At 52.0% G+C, this 22,444-nt stretch overlaps 6 protein-coding genes across 6 annotated transcripts; 3 read left to right on the top strand and 3 right to left on the bottom strand.

Moving 5' to 3' along the window:
* Window positions 1–3,019: 3,019 nt before the first annotated feature.
* Window positions 3,020–5,482, bottom strand: POSPLADRAFT_1157851 (hypothetical protein; the record flags this gene model as incomplete). Its single annotated transcript, XM_024487245.1, has 6 exons — window positions 3,020–3,514; window positions 3,574–4,196; window positions 4,256–4,860; window positions 4,953–5,008; window positions 5,042–5,234; window positions 5,439–5,482. The coding sequence occupies 6 exons, from the start codon at window positions 5,480–5,482 to the stop codon at window positions 3,020–3,022; spliced, it is 2,016 nt and encodes a 671-aa protein (XP_024333681.1).
* A 1,497-nt stretch (window positions 5,483–6,979) lies between these two features.
* On the bottom strand, window positions 6,980–9,415 carry POSPLADRAFT_1158413 (hypothetical protein; the record flags this gene model as incomplete). Its single annotated transcript, XM_024487318.1, has 4 exons — window positions 6,980–7,319; window positions 7,639–7,925; window positions 8,177–8,799; window positions 8,866–9,415. 4 exons carry the CDS (start codon window positions 9,413–9,415, stop codon window positions 6,980–6,982), a joined length of 1,800 nt encoding a protein of 599 aa, XP_024333680.1.
* Window positions 9,416–10,332: 917 nt separating this feature from the next.
* POSPLADRAFT_1050334 (hypothetical protein) lies at window positions 10,333–12,238 on the top strand (the record flags this gene model as incomplete). Its single annotated transcript, XM_024479962.1, has 3 exons — window positions 10,333–10,556; window positions 10,614–10,998; window positions 11,054–12,238. The coding sequence occupies 3 exons, from the start codon at window positions 10,333–10,335 to the stop codon at window positions 12,236–12,238; spliced, it is 1,794 nt and encodes a 597-aa protein (XP_024333679.1).
* A 1,996-nt stretch (window positions 12,239–14,234) lies between these two features.
* POSPLADRAFT_1050333 (hypothetical protein) lies at window positions 14,235–16,870 on the bottom strand (the record flags this gene model as incomplete). Its single annotated transcript, XM_024479961.1, has 7 exons — window positions 14,235–14,285; window positions 14,412–14,495; window positions 15,074–15,868; window positions 15,934–16,105; window positions 16,156–16,517; window positions 16,614–16,793; window positions 16,844–16,870. The coding sequence occupies 7 exons, from the start codon at window positions 16,868–16,870 to the stop codon at window positions 14,235–14,237; spliced, it is 1,671 nt and encodes a 556-aa protein (XP_024333678.1).
* A 1,972-nt stretch (window positions 16,871–18,842) lies between these two features.
* POSPLADRAFT_1157996 (hypothetical protein) lies at window positions 18,843–20,628 on the top strand (the record flags this gene model as incomplete). Its single annotated transcript, XM_024487264.1, has 4 exons — window positions 18,843–19,021; window positions 19,080–19,185; window positions 19,236–19,457; window positions 19,513–20,628. The coding sequence occupies 4 exons, from the start codon at window positions 18,843–18,845 to the stop codon at window positions 20,626–20,628; spliced, it is 1,623 nt and encodes a 540-aa protein (XP_024333677.1).
* Window positions 20,629–21,378: 750 nt separating this feature from the next.
* Window positions 21,379–21,756, top strand: POSPLADRAFT_1062031 (hypothetical protein; the record flags this gene model as incomplete). Its single annotated transcript, XM_024481470.1, has 3 exons — window positions 21,379–21,543; window positions 21,601–21,665; window positions 21,738–21,756. 3 exons carry the CDS (start codon window positions 21,379–21,381, stop codon window positions 21,754–21,756), a joined length of 249 nt encoding a protein of 82 aa, XP_024333676.1.
* Between the last annotated feature and the right edge of the window lie 688 nt (window positions 21,757–22,444).

Raw genomic sequence — 22,444 nt, 5'->3', positions numbered from 1 at the left:
GCCTGCCAATCGAGGTTGAGGGCGACGAGGAATATGAGGTTGAGCGGATCAAAGATTCGAGGATCTTCCGGCATCAGCTGCAGTACCTCGTCAAGTGGAAGGGTTATGACGACTCGCATACGTCATGGGAACCGGCGCGCAATGTTGCTAATGCGCCGGCCCTCATAGCCGACTTCCATCGGAAGAACCCGAACGCCCCTCGCCGCCTCAATGCTGCTACATTTGGTGGTCTCAACTTCCACCCGATGCCTTCGCCATTGACTGAAGCACGTTGCCGCTCCGGGTGGGAGATGGGCAAGGGCGCCTCGCATGAGGTCATGCGCCGTTGAGGGGGGGGTAATGTCACGAGTTGGCACGGCGTCTAGCCATTTTTTTAATTTTTCCTTTTCGCGGGCTCGAACCCGCGACCTCTGTACTACCTGCCTGATACGGACACGTCGTTATCTACTGTACGATAAGATTAGATGGGGCGGCAGTGCGCGGCACAGCTCGGGCTCCGCTGACACAGCCGCTCTGACTCACCGGCCCCCGAGGCCGCGTCGGCATGCTGTGCACGGACCAGCACGCACGGACCAACGCGCACAGCCTGCCCTAATCTCCCCATGTATATAAGCCGGCCTCTGCTGCCCTAGGGACCTCAGTTTTGACCTCTTGTCCCTAGGTCAGTAAGCTCCCATGTATCCTTACTTACCCTTTACTAACTAATACATTTCTTGTCCCTAGCCTTAGGTTTGAGCCTTGCTCACCATCGCTTCGGTAAGACCCAGTCAAACGCCCCCAGCATCCTTCCAAGTCTGTGTTTCCCCTGTCGCTCGACCCTAAGTCGCGACACCCCCGGGGCCGCATCAGCATGCTGCACACGGACCAGCTGCGCACGGACCAGCGTGCACAGCCTGCCCTTATCTCCTCATGTATATAAGCCGGCCTCTGCTGCCCTAGGGACCTCAGTTTCGACCTCTTGTCCCTAGGTCAGTAAGCCCTCCTTTGTATCCTTTCTTACTTCACTCACTAATATATTATCTTGTCCCTAGCCTTAGGTTTGAGCCTCGCTCACCATCGCTTTGGTGAGAACCAGTTGAACGCCCCCCGCCTTCAGATATTCCCCTGTTGCTTGACCTCAAGTCGCGACAGTAGACCTCAACAAACAGACGAATATTGAGGCATTGGTATAAATTACTTTATATGAGTTCCGCAAAAAAATCTCTGAGGAATGAGTGCCCGTCACCCCGAGATGCCGAGTGCCATAATGCTCCATGCCACCTATCTGTACTTTTTGTGAGGGAGGTCTATCAATATTGGTTTTGCTGTAAGGGATTGCGTCTTGTGTTATTGAAAGACCGATTACTGCACCTTTCGCAGTAACGATCTAGTGTCAAGCTGTATGACTATTGCCATTCCGCCCTCAAACCACGCGCCCTACGCCTTGTATGCGACCACAGACATTGACCTCATCCTCGGAAAGGATGCACCTGTACCTGACTGGGTAGCTAGCAGTTCGCAAGAAAGAAAGCATGGCCATGTTCTGCGCCGTATCTGGTAGGTCGTGCTGGTGACTGCGTTAGCCTGAGCGACGTTGGACAGCCTTTGGGCACGCGATAGACGCCCACGTGGGAATCGGCAGTCGCCGGCGAGTTTCGTGACCGATCCTATTTCAACCCTATGAATAAGACACTGCTGAGATGTGTAGAGAATGTTTCTTTCTTATCCTCGACTTGCGGTCATGGCTGGATTACGCATTCTTGATTCCAATGGCGCGAATGCCCCATCCAATCTGACCTTCGCATAGGTTTGTCCACTTCGTAGTCAGCGATGCACATCTTGCCTCACTGTATACAAGTACTGACCCGCGAACCATTCAATTAGGTCCACTGAGTAACTCGTGCTCACCCTAGCTGCATTCAGTAAATTTGCTACGTCTCAGGAAGAGTAATAGCGAATTCTCCTTCAAATACCCTGCTCCGTTTAATGGGGCCATACGTTGCAATTCATCCCCACATCTCTCCTAATATGCTGCCAATATATATCTGTGACTCCGTACATTCTCTGTACATTGCCTTGTTTTTAGGTACATTATATCACTGTCTCGTCAAATATACCCTTTTTCTGTGAAGCTCACGACACCGAAATCTTACAGCTCGCTCGCTCATGGTGCCACTATGCCCTCTGTGCCGTGGTCCTTCTAACTCATATTCTCTCAAGATAAAGCTTGACAGGAATACCTGTGTGCCGTCGACGAGCTTACCCGCTGTATGAAAAGTTGGTTCTGACCGTTCATAGTTACCCTCAGTCATGCTTTGAAGATGCCACCAATTGTTCAGGGAAGACGGAATTGGTCAGCTTCTATTCTCCTTCTGTTCTCAAACTGCACCAAAGACATCGGTCTCACCAAGAACGTTGAAAAGGGTGAAAATAGCCCAGTACTTGACTAAAGCGCGTTATCCCGATGTTCTATACGTTGAGGTGATACGCTCCTAAAACGTTTACGTCCCCATATAGATGTAAACAACAGAGCAGCAATTCATAAACTAGCATAGCAGCTAGTGAATTTTCGTCCTTTTCTTGAGCTTAGGTGAAAGAATGTGATAAGTGTATGCGTCGTCCTAGCTGCTCCATCATCGAGCTCTCATGAAACAATATTGTCACCATGATGTACATTGCAAATTCCCCTCCTTTAAACAGGCACGTTTTCATTGTGGTCGTACTTCGACCTATGATATCGATGGCCTGCCACTAACACACTGTGCCTTGCCACTTTGGCATTGTTATACGTTTTTCGACAACTAAGCGACACAGACCATTGAGGCGTCTTGTCAGACGTGGACAGAGAGATGATTACTATAGCGAGGTATCACAGCAGGAGAACTACGATAGCTATCGACAAACAGACAGAGCGATCAGACACGAACTGGTATATGGTACACGAACGCAATACACAAGACGAGCAAAGCACGATAAATACAAATAAAATATGCCCCAATACAGTTGCAATGCTCCAGAGTCGAGATGCAGACTACTGCAGCTATTGGGAGTCTGACCATCGATCAATGTCCCGAAGCATGTCAGAGAGCCGGCCTACACTCTGCGGCAGTTCTTCGGGGGCCGTGAGGCGGTTTTGGACCGGCACCGGGAACGTCAGCAATGTCCCCAAGTCAGACGAATCCCTATGTGGTGAGATATGTGATTCCTGCGCCTCAAGCACTGCGAGCATCCATGCGACGTCCTCCTCCGAGGGACCGTGTGCAGTGGGGTTCGGAGGTGCAGACTTGGAGAACGCGCGGTTCCCAGTGTAGGGCGAGCTCAGGTCGTAAAAGCTGCCGGGCGTCTGCATCACATATGGAGGTGCGGATTGTACAGTCGCTGGATGCTGATGGAGGGCGGCAACGCTCCCTGCATATAAGGATGATTGGGATGGCAGGTAGACAGGGCACTGTGTGGCGTCGTGGATTGGCACTGGTGCCATGACTTGAAAGCCATTCATTTGTGGTGGGACCCCATGTTGCGCATGATCGCGATCCTGGAACACAAGCATTGTCAGTCGTAGGAGCGGGATAAATTATGGATGAAAGGACGCACCAAATAATATGTCGCGGGATATGCGATATGAGGCTGGACAAAGCCATTATACGCTGCCGCACTCATGTTCTGGGGGTACATTGGGTTTGGACGGGCCAGCTGCCATGAATGAGGCGTCGCGAGACGAGACGGTCTCGCCTGTTGGAGCGACGGGACCACCGATGCGACCTGCGGCAGGGACTGTAACACTGCTTGTGTCGCATGAGACCATCTACTGCTTGTCTCAGCATATTGTGCTGTGACGGCACCTTGTGGAAGAGGCAACGCATGGAGAGGAGGATGGGATTGGGCCTGTAGAGCTGGTGAACTATCATGCTGGTGATCTGCTACCGCTCGCATATTTCCTACAGTGCGACTGTCTTCGCTCTCAGTCAAAGTATCCGTTCGCTTAGCCACTTTGTCTTCCTCCGGCCGCGGGTCGTTCTCCTTCCCCTCCTGTCCCTTCAGCTCTGTAGCACCGTTTTGTATCAAAGGCCCGCCCTTTTGAGGCCTCTCCGTCTTCTTCTTGTGTATGGGCTTGTATGTATAGCCCGGGTATACGTTTTTGTGCTGGCCCTTGACGCCCTCGGCCTGATCTTTCCAGTACTGGGACTCATAAGGGGGAAGCGCGCGCCATATAGCACCTAAGATGACATTGATAGCTCAGACACATGCCATACATACAGCGATAGGATTGACTCACCAATCTCCTTCGCTATGCCTTTCGACATCACTTCGTGTCCGGATTCGCGCAGCCGCCGCATATAATCGTTCTTGAATGATATAAAACAATTTGATGGCCGCGGGATGTGATCAGGGCCCTTGTTGATTTTGCGCACCCGCTTTCGCTTTGATTGGATCTCAGAAGCAGTGGCGTCAGGAGAGGATGGGCCCGCCTCCTTATCCAGCCGCGGCACTTTCGGCAAGCCTTGCAGCACATCATCGTCCAGGCGAGCACGCTTGGCTGGCCTCAAGGTGCTGGGTGGGATGGTGGAGGATGGAACGGAGGAGGGCGGGCTAGCGGAGATGACGAAGAAGGGAGGGCTTGCAGAGATGGTTGGGGAAGGGATCGATTGGGATGCATTCCACTCGAAGTACGCGTAGTCCGGGCTGCCCACCGCAGCGTAGGAAGGAATGACGCGGGTGGTGTGTTGTGAGACATCCGCTGCGTGCTGGTCCTCAAATGCCACAACAGGGAATGCAAAAGAACCGTAAGACATCGAGTGGCGTTCGTCGCGAGAGGTGGTCATTGTGGATAATGATATGCTTTCTTTGTTGTGAGTAAAGGTGGTATCGGGTGGATTGTACCTGCGGTGTAAGGTGGCGGTCACAAAGGCAGATGATGGATGCGGAAAAAGGTGAGAGACCGTTGTGGCTGGTTGAGGCGAGTTGTAACAGACCGTTGGGGTAACGTGACTTCGCTGGCCACGTCTGGGATAGCGCTCAGCAAATTAAGCTTGGAATACAGGATCAAACAACCAGCACGTACCGTCGTGTGCGGCAGGGTGCCATAACTCGAGTTTTCTTCATGGATTATGCAGATGGAGCCCATGTAGCACCGAGTCAGCGAGCGGACGGTCAAATTGTCCAGCCTCCGGCGTGTAGTCCATACTGGCTCGCTCTCCAACTTGTGCATGTTTGACTGATCCTGATTTGGCGTCATTATTAGCTGAGATGTCGGTCTGCAAGAAGTGTTCAGTATGTAGCAAACGTGAGAGTACACGCGTGGAAAAATGAACAGCATTCGCCGTTTCGGACGGAAGAAAACCATGGCACCGCACCATGGAAGAGTAGCAACAAGGGATAGAATTGGACATGAAACATACACGAATTATGTAGTTCTTATAGGACAGCGGAATAATTCCATGGCTGTATGGAAAGCGCACCTTGACTCGGCAAGGACAGAGCAATTACCAAGATAGCAACACATGGCGCCCATATCTCACGAGCACAATTGAGAAGTCAATCGAGTTGAATGCTGGTGAGTGCTTATATAAGCTCCCATTTGGCTCGTGCAGTGCACTTCATTGTCTCCTCCACACGACGGTATGACTTGAGGGACGCATTGATAAATTTGTCGGCAATAATCGCATCCATGATATGTCTGCATTGTCGTGCGCGATTACGATGCATAAGACGTGTCCTACAAGCCATAGATTCCACATTGCGTAAACGTATTCTCGGATGCGTTCCAAATACCGAAGGGTCTTTAGCTGAAACAAAAACCTGGAGAGCGTGAGCGAACCTGCGCGCTTCATTAGGTGCAAGTGTTGTGAAAATCTTCCACTCGCCAAGGTCATGCAGAAGAAGACTAAGCATGGCGAGAACTGTACACGATAACCGTGGAGGTTCATATATTTTGACAAGGACGAGTCGGAATACGCTAGCATCGCCCAGTGATCGAACTACTCACCTTACCTGCCTGCGCTCGTAGAGCCACATCTCCGCTCGCTAGCAGACAATCTGGTGGCGTTTTCGTGCACACCCGCACGTGGAGTACAATATCTGACAAGGTCAAAAGCAGACTGGTGCTAAGATCACTGGCCGCGCTTAACATGGGCCTACAGCGAAGCAAAGATTGAGCAGGCAGTTTCTCGGATCATCTCCGAGGGGTAAGCAAATGGCTTCTCGAGAGTAGTTCCGCTAATCACCTTGAACAGCAGCAGCACAGAGATGACGATAAGTGTGGAGTATTGTTTTCAGGATAAAGCAGAGGAGACTCGTGGCGATGATGTTGTCTAGCGATCACGTACCGTACCCACCGTCCCTTCAAAGTCAGATGTCTTGCGGATTCCTCGGGTCATACGCCGAGGGTCAGGGGCACAGTATGTTGAGACTGTCGAATGAGTAGCAAGCATTTATGCTAACAGCGAAGAAAATCTACACAGATCTAAGCGTGTTTCAAATAGGAAGGAATACTTAGCTCGTACCAATACAGCGTGTTCAAATAAGCGTTGATTGAAGATGGAGCCAGTGTCGGGACCGGTATCGGATAGCCCCAACGTCGCGTGGTTTTGATCCCATCGGTCACTGAACTAATGCTACGGTGAAACGAATGCAAAACCTAGTATAAAGGGGGGGTATGTGAATGCATACCTGACATATAATGTCCCTTTCTCTGCTGGTTGCAAGCTGAACGGTGCTCCTGAGCCTTTTGTGCAGCCGTTGCGATGGTGATGTAGTTGACTCAGGGTGATCGCAGTCGAGCATTTTCTTCACCACATATTAACACTGATTGTCTCTCGAGGAACCGTATAGTGGGTTAATGAAACATTTCAATCGCCACGTAACACGTAGAGTCGCTTTGATTCTTGCTCGATAGGATGAGCCCCGGACACGCCGTAAGGCGCCGGCACTCACGTCGTCCCTGAGCGCGGACTTCGCAGATTTCACTGAGTGGTGCGACGTGGAAACTTGCGCGGAGAATCTACTCATCTTGTGGGAGGAGCGCGCTCTGGCTCTTGATGCCCCGCTGTCCACTACCCCCCCTCCGGGCGCCGCTCGTCCGGCATGATGCCTGAAGTTCGGAGGGAGCGCCGCCTGCCCGCCCCCCGTTCTGTTCATTTGCCTCGTTGTCGGACCACCGACGCGGCGTTCGCTGCGCGAGGACGGTCCCCTGCGCCATTGGCGGGGGGCTCTTTGTCGGCCCGAAACCTGTAGGGCGACCGACGACACCGTGTGATCTGCACTTCACCGTGCCGGTCCGAACTCGGGCGTGGAGCCCACTATTAGGTGCCGCTGATGGCTCGATCTCACTCTGCATGTACCTACGCCGTATGGAGTCTAAACCCGAGGAATTTAAAATAAATAAAAAGATAGGATGAGCCACTTAGGCGCCGGGACGTGGCACGATCTACGATCGAGATCCTCTTGTCTTAGGGTCAGGTTAGGTACAGCAATGAAACTGCGATAGCTTGCGACAAACAGACAGAGCAATCAGACGCGGGCAGGAATCTGGTACACGAGCGCGATACACAAGACGAGCAAAGCACGATACAGACAGTAAATACGGATAAATTATGCCCCAATACAGTAGAAATACTCCAGAGTCGAGATGCAGACCATTGCAGCTATTGGGAGTCTGACCATCGATCAATGTCTCGAAGCATGTCAGAAAACCGGCCTGCACTCTGCGGCAGCTCTTCGGGTGCCATGAGGCGGTCGTGGACCGGTGCCGGGAACGTCAGCGGTGTCTCCAAGTCGGGAGAATCCCTATGTTGTGAGACAAGCAATTCTTGCTCCTCAAGCACGGCGAGCATCTGTGCCACATCCTCTTCCGAGGGTCCTTGTGCGTTCGGTTTCGGAGGAGCGGACTGGGAGAACGCGCGGTCCACAACGCAGGACGAGCTCGGGTCGTAATAGCCGCCGGGCGTCTGCATCACATACGGAGGTGCTGATTGTACAGTTACTGGATACTGATGGAGTGCAGAAATGCTCCCTGGGTATGCGTATGGTTGGGATGGCAGGTAGGCAAGACGCGGTGTGGCGTTGTGGATTGGAACTGGCGCCACGGCCCGAAAGCCATTCATTAGTGATGGGGCACCATGTTGCGCATATATGTCGCCCTGGCACACGAGTATTGTCAGTCGTAAGAGCGAGATAAGGTATGGATGGATGGACGCACCAAATGATATGTCGCGGAATATGCGACATCAGGCCAGACAACGCCATTATACGCTGCCGCATTCATGTTCTGGGAGTGCATTGGGTTTAGATGGGCCGGCTGCCATGCATGAGGGCTGGAGAGACAGGACGGTCCCGCCTGCTGGAATGACGTCACCGCCGATGTGAACTGCGACTGAGACTGCAGCACTGCTTGCGTCGCATTAGGCCATCCACTGGTTGTCTCAGCATACTGCACTGTGAGGGCGCTTTGTGGAAGGGGCAACACATGGAGCGGAAGGTGAGCTTGAGCCTGTAAACGCCACAGACTATCACCCTGACGAACCGCCACCGCTCGCATAGTTTCTACAGCGCGACCATCCTCGTTCTTAGTCAATGTATCCGCTGGCTTGTCCACTTTGTCTTCTTCCGGCCGCAGGTCGTTCTCTTTCCCCTTCTCTCCTTCCAGCTCTCCAGCATTGTCGCTCATCCGAGGTTCGCCCTTTGGAGGCCTTCCCATCTTCTTTTTGTGTACGGGCTTGTATGTATAGCCCGGGTTGACTATTTCGTGCTTTGCCTTGACGCCCTTAGCCTTTTCCTTCCAGTACTGAGACTGATCATGGGGAAGCGAGCGCCATATCGCGCCTGAACGGCGACGACGAAATGATAGCTCAGACACATGCCATACATACAACGATACACTTGACTCACCAATCTCCTTCAGGATGTTCTTCGACATCACTTCGTAGCCGGACTCGCGCTGCCGCCGAATGTAATCGTTTTTGAAAAGTATAAAGCAATTTAATGGCCGCGGAATATGATCGAGTCCCTTGTCGCTTTTGCGCACACGCTTGCGCTTAGGCGGGATCTCGGTTGTGGCAGTTTCAGGAGAGGATGATCCCCCTTCCTGAGCCAGCCGCGGCACTTTCAGCGAGCCTCGCGGCGCGTCGTCGTCTGTGCGAGGACGCTTGGCCGGCCTCAAGGTGCTTGATGTGCTGGTAGAAAATGTGATGGGGGAGGGTGTGCTAGCGGATATGACAGCTGCTGGTGGGCTGGCGGAGATGGCTGGTGATAGGACCGGTTGGGACGCGTCCCACTCAAAGTACGCATAATCGGGGCTGCCCACCGCAGCGTAGGCAGGGACAGCGCGGGTGGTGGATTGGGATACATCGTCTGCCGCGCGCTGGGATTCAAATGCCACCACGGGGAAGGCAGAAGAATCGTTGGCTACTGAGTGGCGTTCGCTACGAGTGGTGGACATTGTGGATAATAGTATGTGTTCTTTGTTGCACAAAGAGATGGTATCGGGTGGATTGTGTCTGCCAAGGAGAGTGGCGTTCACAAAGGCAGATGATGGATGCGGAAAAAGGTAAGAGACCGTTGTGGCTGGTTGAGGCGAGTTATAACAGACCGTTGGGGTAACGTGACTTCGCTGGCCACGTCTGGGCTAGCGCTCAGCAATTCAAGCTTAGAGCACAGGACCAAATAACCAGCACATACCGTCGCGTGTGGCAGGGTGCCAGAACTGGAGTTCTCTTCACGGATCATGCATATGACGCCCCTGTAGCATTGTGTTAGCGGGTGGATGGTCAAATTGCCTAACCTCCGACGGGTAGTCCATACAGGCCCGCTCTTCAACTTGTGATCCTGTTTTGGCATCATTATTGGCTGAGATGTTGGCCTGAAAGAAGTGCTCAGTATGTGGCAAACTTGAGAATACGCGCGTCGAAGAACGAACTGTTAGATCACACTAAACCTGTCGTCGGGGATTTCATTGGGCTCTGTCCAGAGCATTGGGTGGCTCGATTCAAGCGGCTGGGTGTAAGGCTTACATCAAAGTGGAAAAAGCGGAAAATGCTTGCCATTCGTTTGTGCATAACGCATGCAGGGGAGACTTTGGAACTGATTGCATTATTGTACGAATCGGGATAGCCCTTATAATTAGAACTGCTTTGAAACATGCTGATAAGTACACCGCTACCTGCCTGCGGACCAAGGCGCCAGGTAGCTCGCCCACCACCTGAGTTTCGAGTCCGATGTGTTGCAACGAGGCTGAACCGTGCGGGCTTCCAAAGTGGGGAAGACGCCCATAATAAAGGACCCATAAACGACCTCAGCCACAGACGCGATTTGACCTCCCCCATATTCCATCTATCCCCTTCACTCCTATCAGTCATCATGGACACCATTGAGAACCAGATCACCATCCTTGAGCTACTCGAGATGTCCATTCAGGACATCTCGGGTGACGAGCGTTATACATCTGTATGCCTATACACGGATCAGCTCGTCCTCACATCGGATAGCAGCGACCTGCCTTTTGCTGCCGCGGCTTCACGACTTGGATGCGAAGTCGCAGTGAAGGCTAGGACGAAGGCTGTCGAGGACACCCTTCGCTGTTTGTAAGTGTTCTCATTGAGAGCTAGAGCACTGCACTCGAGCTCACCCTTTCTTTGTAGCAATGTGGAGAACGGTGTAGATATCTCCGGCTCCCAGATACCCATTGTCCCATGCATTGATGCCTTGGACAATGCATACTTGTATGATGGCGCGCTGGTGGTAAGCACAGACCATAATATCAACAGTCAGAATGCTCACGATGGGGGACAGCGCGATGAACAGGTACTTGTCGTCTGGTGCGACAAGACGACTGCCATCGTCGAGCAGTATCGACGAACGGAGCACCGTCTCCGCCACCTCGTCGGTGATTGTAAGTGCGATGGCGGTCGAGACACCTCCAACCAAAATGCTAGCGTCGAGAATAGACGGTACACCCAGTATGCTGGGTACGAAGGTATCTTCGATGAGGACGTACAAGAGCGCTTGCTAGCGCAAAATCCTGACGTACGTTCGACAAGTCGCCTAATTTCAATGATGATTAGCTAAAGGTGCCACTCAGCCGTTGGGCGTGATCCCAAAGGAACTTCCTGCAGTGGACCCTGCACTCACGCTCGCGGATCCATCTGTCGGGTCATGGGTCGGATCCCAACCCGGCCGCACTAAGGGGCGCAAACTCAAGGCGCCGACAAAGGCCGCGATGAGTGGCGGTGTGAGAAAGTCACAAGGCATACAGGACAGGACAGCTTGTGTATCTCGCGTGGCCATCCCTGGCCCACGTACAATGGGCAAGAACAAGACACACATGAGATACGACAATACCCCCATCGACATGGGCGCAGATGACGATACTGACAGCGGCTCCGACAGTAATGATGAGTATGCAGATGGGCTCACCAGAAGGCGAACAAAACGCGCACATGCTGTGCCCGATGCAGAAGCATACGCGACTCGGTCTCGCGGCCGAGCATCACAGTCGGCAAGCGAAAGACATCAGCAGCACCTCCCTCTGAGGTCGACAGCCGGACAAAGGGGTGGTGGGTGTCGGCAGTCCTCGCACCAGACGTCGCAGGGCACTTTAGAGACCCAAGAGCCTTCTTCACGGATCACCGCTGCGGAGGAGGAGACTTGGAGTGCAATGGACGACGGTATAAAGGAGGGCTACGCTGGCCCTTCAACTGCAACTCGAGGGGTAAAGCGCCCATCGCAACTCAGCCATAGGTCGAAGCGAAAGAGTTTCAGCGCTGACTGCAACGACATCAACGTCTGCAATGTGAAGGATAAGAAGCAAAAGACAGCGTCTTCTGCGCCTGCACAGAAGAAGGGATTCTTTTGCCCTCGGAAGGAATGTGGACATCAGAGCTTTGATCGCTACCACGAATTTCATCGGCATCTGCTGGGCTGTCTTGACATCAAGCAATTCGTATGTGACTGCCGCGGAAAGACCTGGGCGCGGAAGGATGCAAGAGACCGACATGTTAAAGAGACAGGCTGCAATGGCTCACAGGACTCTACTGGCGATGGCGGTGAAGCGAGCACACAGATCGACGAAGTCAATGATGCTGCAATTCACTGGCGGGCTGCAGAGCTTGGTATGAGCATGGAGAACCTGGTATACGTGCTGGGATTCCTAACTGACATTGACGGCTATATTACTCCGAGGCAGCGGGTAGATGGCGACGAAGCGGGGAAATACCACGCACATGTTTGCTGTCTGATGCGCCGCTTCATTCGTTTGTCTCAATGATCTGCAGTTCGTAGTGCATTAAGACTTACCACACGATGCCAGTGTTACTCATGTGTCGCCATATTGCTACATACCATCCTGATCGCTGTAATCCCTATCGAACCTTGCATTTTGGTAGTTTCTGTTATCATTCTTTGCGTGTATCGGCGACGATCAGTGTGTCCAGATTGGAGTATACACATAAGATATTCGCCAGTGGAATCGGGACAGATAGCACATCTCAAGAGGGTTGTTGTTAATATCGAGATCGCAAGCTCCAGTCGATTGTGAGTGAGCGTGACTTCCCGTCGGCGTCACGAGCTGTGACGCAGAGACGCTACGTCATGGGCGTCAACAACTCTCCGGTACTGGCTGTATCTATCTCTTCTAATATAACACTTTCATAGGCCTCCCGTCTCTCATGTAGAGTCGGATTAAACTCGGCTCCTGTATTTTTGACATGCACGGAATACGACTTTCTGTGTACGACATCATGAGCTTCAAACACATTTAAAGGGTCGACGAACGTTCACAGGCTGCTCTCTTAGGGCTGTTCCACGCGTGTCGTCTTTTGCTAAACCGCGCTCACCTTCCTATTTAATCTGCCTTGGAATCATGGAGCATTGTCCTTTTTGGACTCACTATGAGTCATGCTGAGTATCTTAGGAGTATCAGAGGTTAGGACATGAACGTCAGTGAGACCCTTGTTTCATCGAACTCTGCCGCTGATTTTGCTTCGACATATTTGCACTGCAGCCATTGAAGGTCACCCGTCCTCGGTGGTCACGTACTCTCACCCCATTCACGAGAAGAGGATGCCCAACACGCTTTTGCTTGCTACGAATCACCAATTTACCTTGTAACACGTACGAAGCTTGCTCGATTCTTTTCGATATGCCGAAATGCGCCCTGCTGAATGTTGAAAGCGACACGTTGCTCTCATCTGTCCCGTCTCATCATGCCACGCTCAAGCACTACGCCTTATCGCCATCTCATTAGTCACGCGCTTTGTCAATATATCTCCATGACGTCAGGGGACACCAATTCGTTCTGTTCGTATGCCGCCTTGGCCTGTATCCTTTTGTCTCGTCGATGTGACGCTACCACAAACACTGTTGTGCCACAGAATAGGCGCCTGATCTTCCGTTCATAAGTCATACGTTTACGCTGAGCAGAATCAGGATTCCCCGCCTCTCACTTCACGAGCGCAATCCTCACATCATTTTTCTTACAGCACTTCGACCTTTACGCCCTTCGTATTTCTTTTCTGATTCAATCGTCACTGCGTACTACCGATAGCGCACCCTGCTCAAGCGTCCCGCGCGCAGGTTAGTTCTTCTTGCCTCCTTGCATCTACCGGCTTATGAGCGATCCGTCTCTTCCAGGAATCCTCCTACTGAGAGCCGACATCCACAAGCGGGCACTGCAGAATCGTTCTCTGGCGTCAACGGAGTGACGAGCCTGGAACACGAACGATGATGGAGAAGATGTAGAGCTCTACGAGATCATGTACACAGCACGAGAAGCCACTGAAAAGACATCGAAGGAGGACAACAGCCTTGACGCAAATCAGAAGAACCGAGGCAACACAATGATGGGTACCTTGCGTACGGTGCTACGTGAAAACCACACACACCCACACACACCAGCTGGACAGTCGCCTCGACATACAGTGCACTTCTCCCACCTATCCAGCAGCTTCCACAGCTATCTGTCTTGCCCCCCATCCACAAGTCTCGCCCACGATCTGGTCCTTTTTTCGGCATGTTCTAGTAAGCTGAAATAATCATAAACATATACAATCAAGAACAAGTCCGTTGAGCGTGTCTAAGCATGTGCCATGATATCGACATTTCCTGTGCTAGCATGACTCCATTGTTACGAAATACTGTACCATTATGGGCTTAACATAATGAACGACTATGGATTGCATTCCTATCTCGCGCTTCAGCAAGTTCCTTACTTTGCCACAGATCTGTCGTTCTCACTTAGATCATTGTCATTCCCGCCTAGAATCTTATTCACCAGTCAATTTCCTCAACCAGTCAATTTCCTCAGGCCTAACACTCTATCAATGACATTTAGTTATCTGGGCTAGATGCCAATCAAGCCAGGTGAATCCTGCGGTGGGCATTGGCTCGGTCTCTCACGTATGAGCTCACCATGTGCGCTCATCTTCGCAGAGCACACCCACCAACGCCCGGGGACACGGTGGGGTATCTTCTATGGGCGCTCCGCCACGTCCAAGGGTATGGTGCACCTGTCTATTCCCAATGACCTGTACCGACATGTCCATATTCAGACTACCAAATCTATCGCCACGCTCGGCTCGGACCTTCGCCGACCACCCTCCTTACGCTGACGGTTCCCATCTATAATGTTACACAGCATTTGTTGACTTGGCCCGTCCCTGCTAGCAAACCTGTCTTCGAGAACGAGATGGATCAACTAGTTTTATGAGTTTCATGTAGAAAACACACGCAGACATTTCTAGGCACTTTCCCCCTGCCATCGCAAGAGCATATGCGCGTCCGTAACAAGTACATCACTCAAGTGTACAAGTGGACGCAACGACCTCAACATAGAGTAGCCATATTGCATGAGATACCACCAAAGACCGCGAATATGATGCATATAACGTGATAGATACACACTACTAAGAGGAAGAGAGTGACAGTATTGGATCTACCTCCGTGGATCACGGTCGGCTCGCGACATGACCAGCATGCATTATCCATGGACAAGTGTCTGCTACTGCAGCACACGGTAAGCGTAAAATGTGTCGGCGGTTCCGTCGAATGTCTAGAGGCGTCTTCGGTCAACTCCGGCCGCACAAATTCTCATTAGACCACATACCTGAACCAAAACACTGTCTTCGAGGAGTACTGTCCTTACAATGTCGCCCACAGCATGAGGAACTTCGACTTGAACCAATCTGTATGGCCATGACGTCGTAATGACGTCCTTGAAGAGGTATTCTGCAGTTAAATTGGAGGGACCGAGATCATATAGGATTTTTTGGGCTATCATTTTTGATTTTCCTTCCCTGACCCTGTGTTTTCGTGCCTCCCGAGTGACGAGCATAGGGTTTGTTTCATATATGCTGATGAGATGTGGACGTTCTTTCTCCCTGGCGCGGCATGTGGTCAGACATTGCGACGCAAGCACGCTGGACGACACGAAAGTCTTGGAAGGTCCGGTAGGCTGCTCAAACATGCGCGTCCCCATCGGTCCCCAGTTCTCCCATGCAACATCTCGCGCCACCTTCCTAGAGATCACACGTCGGATACACTTGTAGATTGTTGTCGCGGGTAGCAATATATGAAAGATGTGTTCCGCCTGTGAGTACTTCTGCACATACATAGTGAGCGAGAACAGGTTGCGAACTGCTGGATCGGCATGAAACGGAGCATTGTCCTGTGACCTGTAGCTTCGCGCTTCTTGATCAATAAGAGTACGCCGGAATGTGATGTCATCGTAAAGCACAGGATAGTGCATTGAACAAACATAGCTACCACGATCCGCGTACTGCCAATCGCAGGGAGCATGCGGATTTAAACGATAGACACATAGCCTGTCGGTTTCGGAGACAAGGAGAAAGCCTTCATCCAGGAATGCGCAGCCGTCCACAGCTACATCAAACTGCATCCTCTAGGCACGGAGTTAAAACTTAAACATCGTGCTAAGCGCAGCACTCGTATTTGCCAGTGACTTACCCATACTGCGTTGCCTGTGCGCCAATTTAGGACGTGCATTCCGCAAAGGTAAGGAAATCCCAGAAGCGCCCCTTGCACGATGACGGATCGCGAGGGAGCTCCAAGAAATGGGCTACCCCTTGCCAGTGGATGCTTGTTACCATTCATTTCCAATGAACGCAGATGTGTTCTCCTTGAGGTGTATCAGATGCGAAGATATAAAATAAATAACAGAAAACCGACCCATGATATGTTGGTTCGCTCATACTGTCCTGAATGACCAGCAGGTCTTGGGCGGGATCCACGTAGAAGCACATAATATTTGAGACATTTGGTACTGTTATGGTTTTCCACAAGAGAGGCTTGAGCTGCCCTCTCAATGACGACGGAAGCAACGAAAGTTCAATTGTGTCTGCTGCAACGAGCTGAGCCATAATTCCGCAGGAAAGCACGCTGTATGTATGCTGCAAGTACCCATACACGGGGATGGAGAACGACGGAGTACGCCAGCTTCTCTGTAATTTGTGCAGGACCTCCAATCGACGTCGGCGAGGCGCTTCGGGAGATCCATCGATGAGCCCCGCGTGTCCAAGCTCTATCTTGTACTGCAGTGCTACAGAAAGGCTCACTATATCGGAAAAGAGCCGACAGCCCTTGGATACAGTCAGGCGGCGAGGACTCGAGGAACAACCATCACTCACCTGTCGAAATGCCATGAGATCACGCCAGCTAATATGGAGGAGGATTTTGATCCAGAGGTTTCTTGGGAACTCGCCGAGTTGCTCGAGGGCCTTTATGGTACGTTGTTGAAGAATGGCTTGCTGCAATGCCGCATATCGCTCGCGGAACTCGTCTAAGGTTGGTTGCGAGATGATGCCATCCTGTGGGGATTATAAGAGTGGCGACCCGTGAATGAACGTGCTGGACGTACCGGCAGCTGTATTGTAAGTGTAGGCATGTCTGTAAGAACGAACGATGAACTATAAGAAGAGCAGCTGAACGGGCTAGTTTTCACTGAAGTCAGGAGAAAGAGCGTGTTTAGTGTGAGGTTTCTCAAGAGCGAGAGGATATGGAGGGATGAGAGAGAAATAGATATGTGGCGCACTGGTCCAGAGACAATGGGCTGTCATGATGCACGTGATATATTGCCCATATAATTACTCTTGGTTCCCAAAATATCGCATCAAAGAGATTTCTAATCCGCCGAATGAGGCCCTGAAGCATAGTACGTCACATGGGGACCTAGACAGCGCCGGTATATCCTCCGGCGCGATGCGGTAGTGAGCGTATACACAAACAGATATGCCGCATAATTGTTTGTGCCTATAGTCGCGGAGGCAGAGCGGAATTTCCCTTGAAAAAGAATTCAGCACCACCACAAAGGGATATGGTCAAGTTCACTATTACCCTGTACGCTTCTAACAGCGATGTTGGGAATTCGCAGCGCCCATACTTCGCATGCTCTCGCATTGAGAGGAAGGCGAAAAACACAAGCCATGCTCACAATGAGCGACGGCTTAGTGCCTCATGTCTTCAAATCTTGCAATGTTATCCAGAGAGTTGCATCCGCTGAATGGAAAATAAAAACAGCGCGGGGACATCCTCGTCCGCAGCCCTTGGGCATGTACTTCTCACGAGCGCAACCGAGGGAGGCTCCATAGTAGGGATCTGACATTTGTGCAAGAATGCGCGCACAGTGTACCTTGTACAATACTGCCGGAGTCGGTGGGCACATGCGCGGATGGTACGAGCCGGGAGATGAGGACATGAGTAAGACGACAGGGCAGATAAGTAATCCTTCTCAACGTTGCTGGCGAGTCATCTGAGTAAAAATCATTTATTGAGAATTGGGCTCACCGCTGTCGTGTGTTTCCGGATGACACAGACACAAGGCAGCTCCTCTCCTTCTTTCTATACCACGACCATGATGATGTCCTACACGTGGTTCATGACCATTTTTAGTACAGGCATGAAGCGCTAGCCTTGAGTGATGCGTTAGGGTCGAAAGAATGAGATGTTAAGAAACTATTCACACCTGAAGCCCCGGAGCGTGTGCGTTCTCACACATAACTACCACTCTCCAGGAGACACCTCGGGTTGAAAGGTGATGGCTTTGGTATGCAGGCCTCCGCCACTAACGCCGAGGAAGGCGCGCTGTCCTGGCCTGATCTTCATATCATGCTGCACCGACACTCCGAGGAGTGTGGCGTCCTCCTCACATAGAAATCAGGGTCTTGTTAGACTGTCTTAGAAAGATCAGTAATGCGAGATGTGACGAATGACGAGCCATATAGTCACCGCGTTGATCTAATCCGGTGACTGGACGTATGCTACCCCTCAATCCTGAGGAAGAACCGCCGTCAATTCAACCAGATTCCATTATACCGAGCTCGCAGCTAGCAAAATCTAGCGACCGGGAGCTGGAGTGGTTGGAACGGTGAGCGCTTGTCGAATATCTGCCGGACACCCCACCATGGATACCGACTACAAAGACTGAGAGCGGATCATTAGCGATACAATGGAAGCGGCTGCATTGAATTCCTACCACTCGCGAGCACCAAGCAGAGACGCTTGGAACAAAAACAAACCACTCGAGTTGCATTATCGACAATGGTCGTACAAATCAGGATTGCGCTTGATCTCGAATGCATGTCGTCAGCACATATTCTACCCCTTTCCTGAATAGACCAAGACGGTAAGAGGGCCTTAGGTAGCTCGCCTCATCAGCTAAGTTCCAAGTCCGAAACCTGGCAACAAGGCCTGAGTGTGCGGACTTCCAAAGCGGAGAAGACGCCCATAATAAAGGACCCACAACCGACCTCAGCCACAGACGCGACTTGACCTCCCCCACATTTCATCTACCACCTCACCTCCTATCAGTCGTTGTGGACGCTATTGAGCTCCACTTTACCACCCTTGAGTCGCTCGAGATGTCCATTCAGGACATCTCGGGCGACGAGCGGTACACATCCGTGTGCCTACACACCACCAATCTCGTCCTCACATCAGACAGCAGCGACCTGCCTTTTGCTGCCGCGACTTCGCGACTTGGATGCGAAGTCGCAGTGAAGGCTAGGACGAAGGCCGTAGAAAAAACGCTGCGCTTCTTGTAAGTGTTCTCATTGAGAGCTGGAGCACTGCACTTGACCTCACTATTACTTTGCAAGTGATGTGCAGGACGCCGTGGAAGTCGCCGGCTTCCACATACCCATTGTCTCGTCCATTGAGGCCTTTGATGATGTCTGCTTGTACTTGTATGACGCCGCGCTAGTGGTAAGAATGTTCATAGTGTGAATAGTGGTAATGCTTACGATGAAGGACAGCGCGACGAACAGGTACTTGTCGTCTGGTGCGACGAGACAACTGCCATCGTCGAGCAGTATCGACGTATGGAACACCGTCTCCGCCATTTCGTCAGCGACTGCACTTGCGGCGGCGGTCAATACCCACTCGACCTGGATGCAAGTGTCAAGGAACAAGGCGATGCCCGGTATGCCGGGTATGACGGAAACTTTGACGAGACCGTACGGAAGCGCTTGCTGGATGTATGTTCAATTAATCGTTTTATTGTCATGATAATTGACTAGTCTTGCCACCCAGCCGTCGGAACCGGTCCCAAAAGGACCTCCTGCAGTCAACTCTGCATCCCCGCTCGGGGAAATGAAGGTGCCAACACAGGTCAAAGCGTCTTCGAGTGGCAGTGCAGGCGTGTTGTCCGCGATACAGGACACGGGAGCTCGCGTATATGGCGCGGTGAACGCTTGCCCGCGCACAATGGGCAAGGCCGGAACTAGCACTAAATACGATAATGTCTCCAAGGACATGGTCGTATGCGACCCGAGCACCGGCAATGGCAACCAGCACGTCGACAGCCTCGTCGGGAGAGAGAAAGAAAGGATGAGCGCAGCACCCGCAGGCGAGGCATACGCGACTCGTCCTTATGGCCGGACGTCCCAGCCCCAATCAAGAGGCGGAAAATACGCACCGCCTACGAATTCGACGCGCGTAGGTGAGGGCGTGGGCCATGAGCAGTCCTCGCACCAGACGTCGCGGGACACAACAGGGTCCCAAGAGCCTTTGCCACGGATCACCGCCGCGCAGAAAGAGAAATGGCGCGCAACCGACCGCAGCATCGAGGATGAAGATGCTGGATCTTCGATTGCAGCTCCAGGGGTGATGCGTCGTTCGCAGCCAAGTCGCAATGCCAAGCGGAAGAGTCCTAGCACCGACAACAATGACCGTATTGACGGCTCCTCCGGCTCGCGCAACAAGAAGCAAAAGAAGACGCACGCGGCACCTCCTCCGAGGCAGAAGCAATTCGTCTGTCCTCGCGAGAAATGCGAACACGAGGCGTTCGGTGGCCGTGGCGACTTCCACCGTCACCTGGTGAGCTGTTTTGAGATCAAGCAGTTCTTCTGTCTTGGTTGCGGCAAGCTTTTTGCGCGGAAGGATGCGACAATCCGTCATGTCAGGAATACAAGTTGCGACAGGTCGCAGGATCCTACTGGCAACAACGGCGGCTCCAGTACGCAGATTGGAATTCGCGACTGGGAGAGCATGGAGAGCGTGCAAGTGAGCGACGCTACCATACACTTGCGAGCCACGCAGCTAGGCGTGAGCATGGAAGACCTGGCCTACGTGCTTAGCTTCCTGACTGAACTCGAAACGGCTCTTCTAATCAGCGACAATGAGGACAACGACGAGGGAGCGGATTGAGATGCCGTACACAGGGTCCCCTGTTTCTTCATCGTTGTCTACTGATCTGCGTCATCTTGTAAGTTTCGCTATTGCGGTGCACGAGCTCTCACTTCGTGATGATTTGTCGTGTTGCTACGTACCATCCTGGCTGTTGTATTCGCTATAGATCTCTGTATTTGTTAATAATTACTTGTGTTTTCACCGGAGGATATCGGTGTGTCCGTGACCGCTCACGTTGAGGTCTGCCAGTGGGATTGCTGTATATCGCGCGATCGACTCTAAAGCCTGTACAATTGACGCCATTTAAACCTATGAGACGGAACGGTTGTCCTCCACCCGCTTGAGAGGGATTTCTTTTGCGGCTATCTAGCAGCCAAACCATCCATTGGCCTGGTCTCTGGGTGGAAGCAAACTGAGAGTGATCTCTGAGCGCCGAGTGCCATACGCACCCACGTGGAGTTCGGCAGTTGCCGAACTACTTTGGCTAGGTCAAGTTTGACTGCAATCCACCCCGATACTCCTGTAATATGTATCGTACGCACTGTTAGGACGCCGCCATACTCACAGTGCTGTATGTCTACACTTATAAAGTCATCGCATCCTCCGGACTCGGGCACCCCAAGGGTTATTAGACCTCTAGCTACGATCGCTGCTTACTCGTATCGCTCGCTGGGGTGGTACGAACTAAGTGCAATTCTCCATTTGATAAAAATTTGAGTGGGTTGTGAATTCATCAAGCGACCGCTTCGCTACAAACATGCGCTACCTATGGACGCTCTTGCGCATATACCCGTCATCGCGCTTGTCCACTCAGATACAATCGAGCCGGTCTTCCCCTACATCAAACGCGACTCGCCACTTGGAGACATCCCCCGCCTGCGGAAGCATAAACAGTGCCCGGGTGCAGAGACTGCTGAAGTCCCTGCCAAGAGAGTGCGCACGTCCGGCACTGCAGAACCTGAGGACGCAGAGTTGCTCACTTGTCGACAGGAGGAAGCCAGCGATGCGCTGCGTGTTGTGCAAAGATTTTGCATGTTGGAACGCCATTTCCCAACGTACGCTCTCTCGTAGATCTGGAGGTGAACGTTTGACTGACGGTCTCTTAACCAAACTGACATGATCCACAGAGACGGTCCTGAGCTTTGATACCTAGCCACATACCTAATCCTGTTACGGTTTGCGCACCCTTGCCAGGCCTGTAACATTCAAATTGGCTTGTGGGACAACCACGTCGACCCGCTGTCGCGACCGGGGCTCCTGTGAACACGTTGATTCACAGACCGAAATTAACGGATCCTGACCTCTCCGATCCTCCCTCATGAACCAGATGTGTTTCTGGGCCGTGCGTGGCGATTCTCGGCGAGGGGCGTGAAGTACATCCACATTGATAAGCATTGCGTTGCCTTGATCCCCCCATTCTCAGTGTATTCTCCTACGATGTCTGTAGTTCCCGGGCTATCGGCTGCATCCGAAATTTCCCTTCCGGCAGCCTCGATAACTATATGCGTGGTGCTTGCGAGACGACACACGGTGTCTACCAGGCGTCGGTACTACCACTTCCAACAAAATGTCTGGTATGTTGAACCTGTATCCCGTCTTGTCCTACTTACCGATGTTAACACACAGGTTCTGGTGCTTCCGCTCACGATACCCTCATGCTATAGCCGAATGCGATGTAACTGCCAGACGTTAAGATCTTACCTCTTTCGCTTCTGAAAATCGGGTATGCCTAGCATGCTCGAAGCGAATGGGCTATGCTGCATTACAACTGCTCACAGCAGCATGACATACAACGCGAACTCATGAGACAACATACCCGTATGTATGTGCGGCA

The sequence above is a fragment of the Postia placenta genome (genome assembly GCF_002117355.1).
Source record: "Postia placenta MAD-698-R-SB12 unplaced genomic scaffold POSPLAscaffold_20, whole genome shotgun sequence".
Classification (NCBI taxonomy): Eukaryota; Fungi; Basidiomycota; class Agaricomycetes; order Polyporales; family Adustoporiaceae; genus Rhodonia; species Rhodonia placenta.
This window is presented reverse-complemented; position numbering and strand designations above follow the sequence as displayed.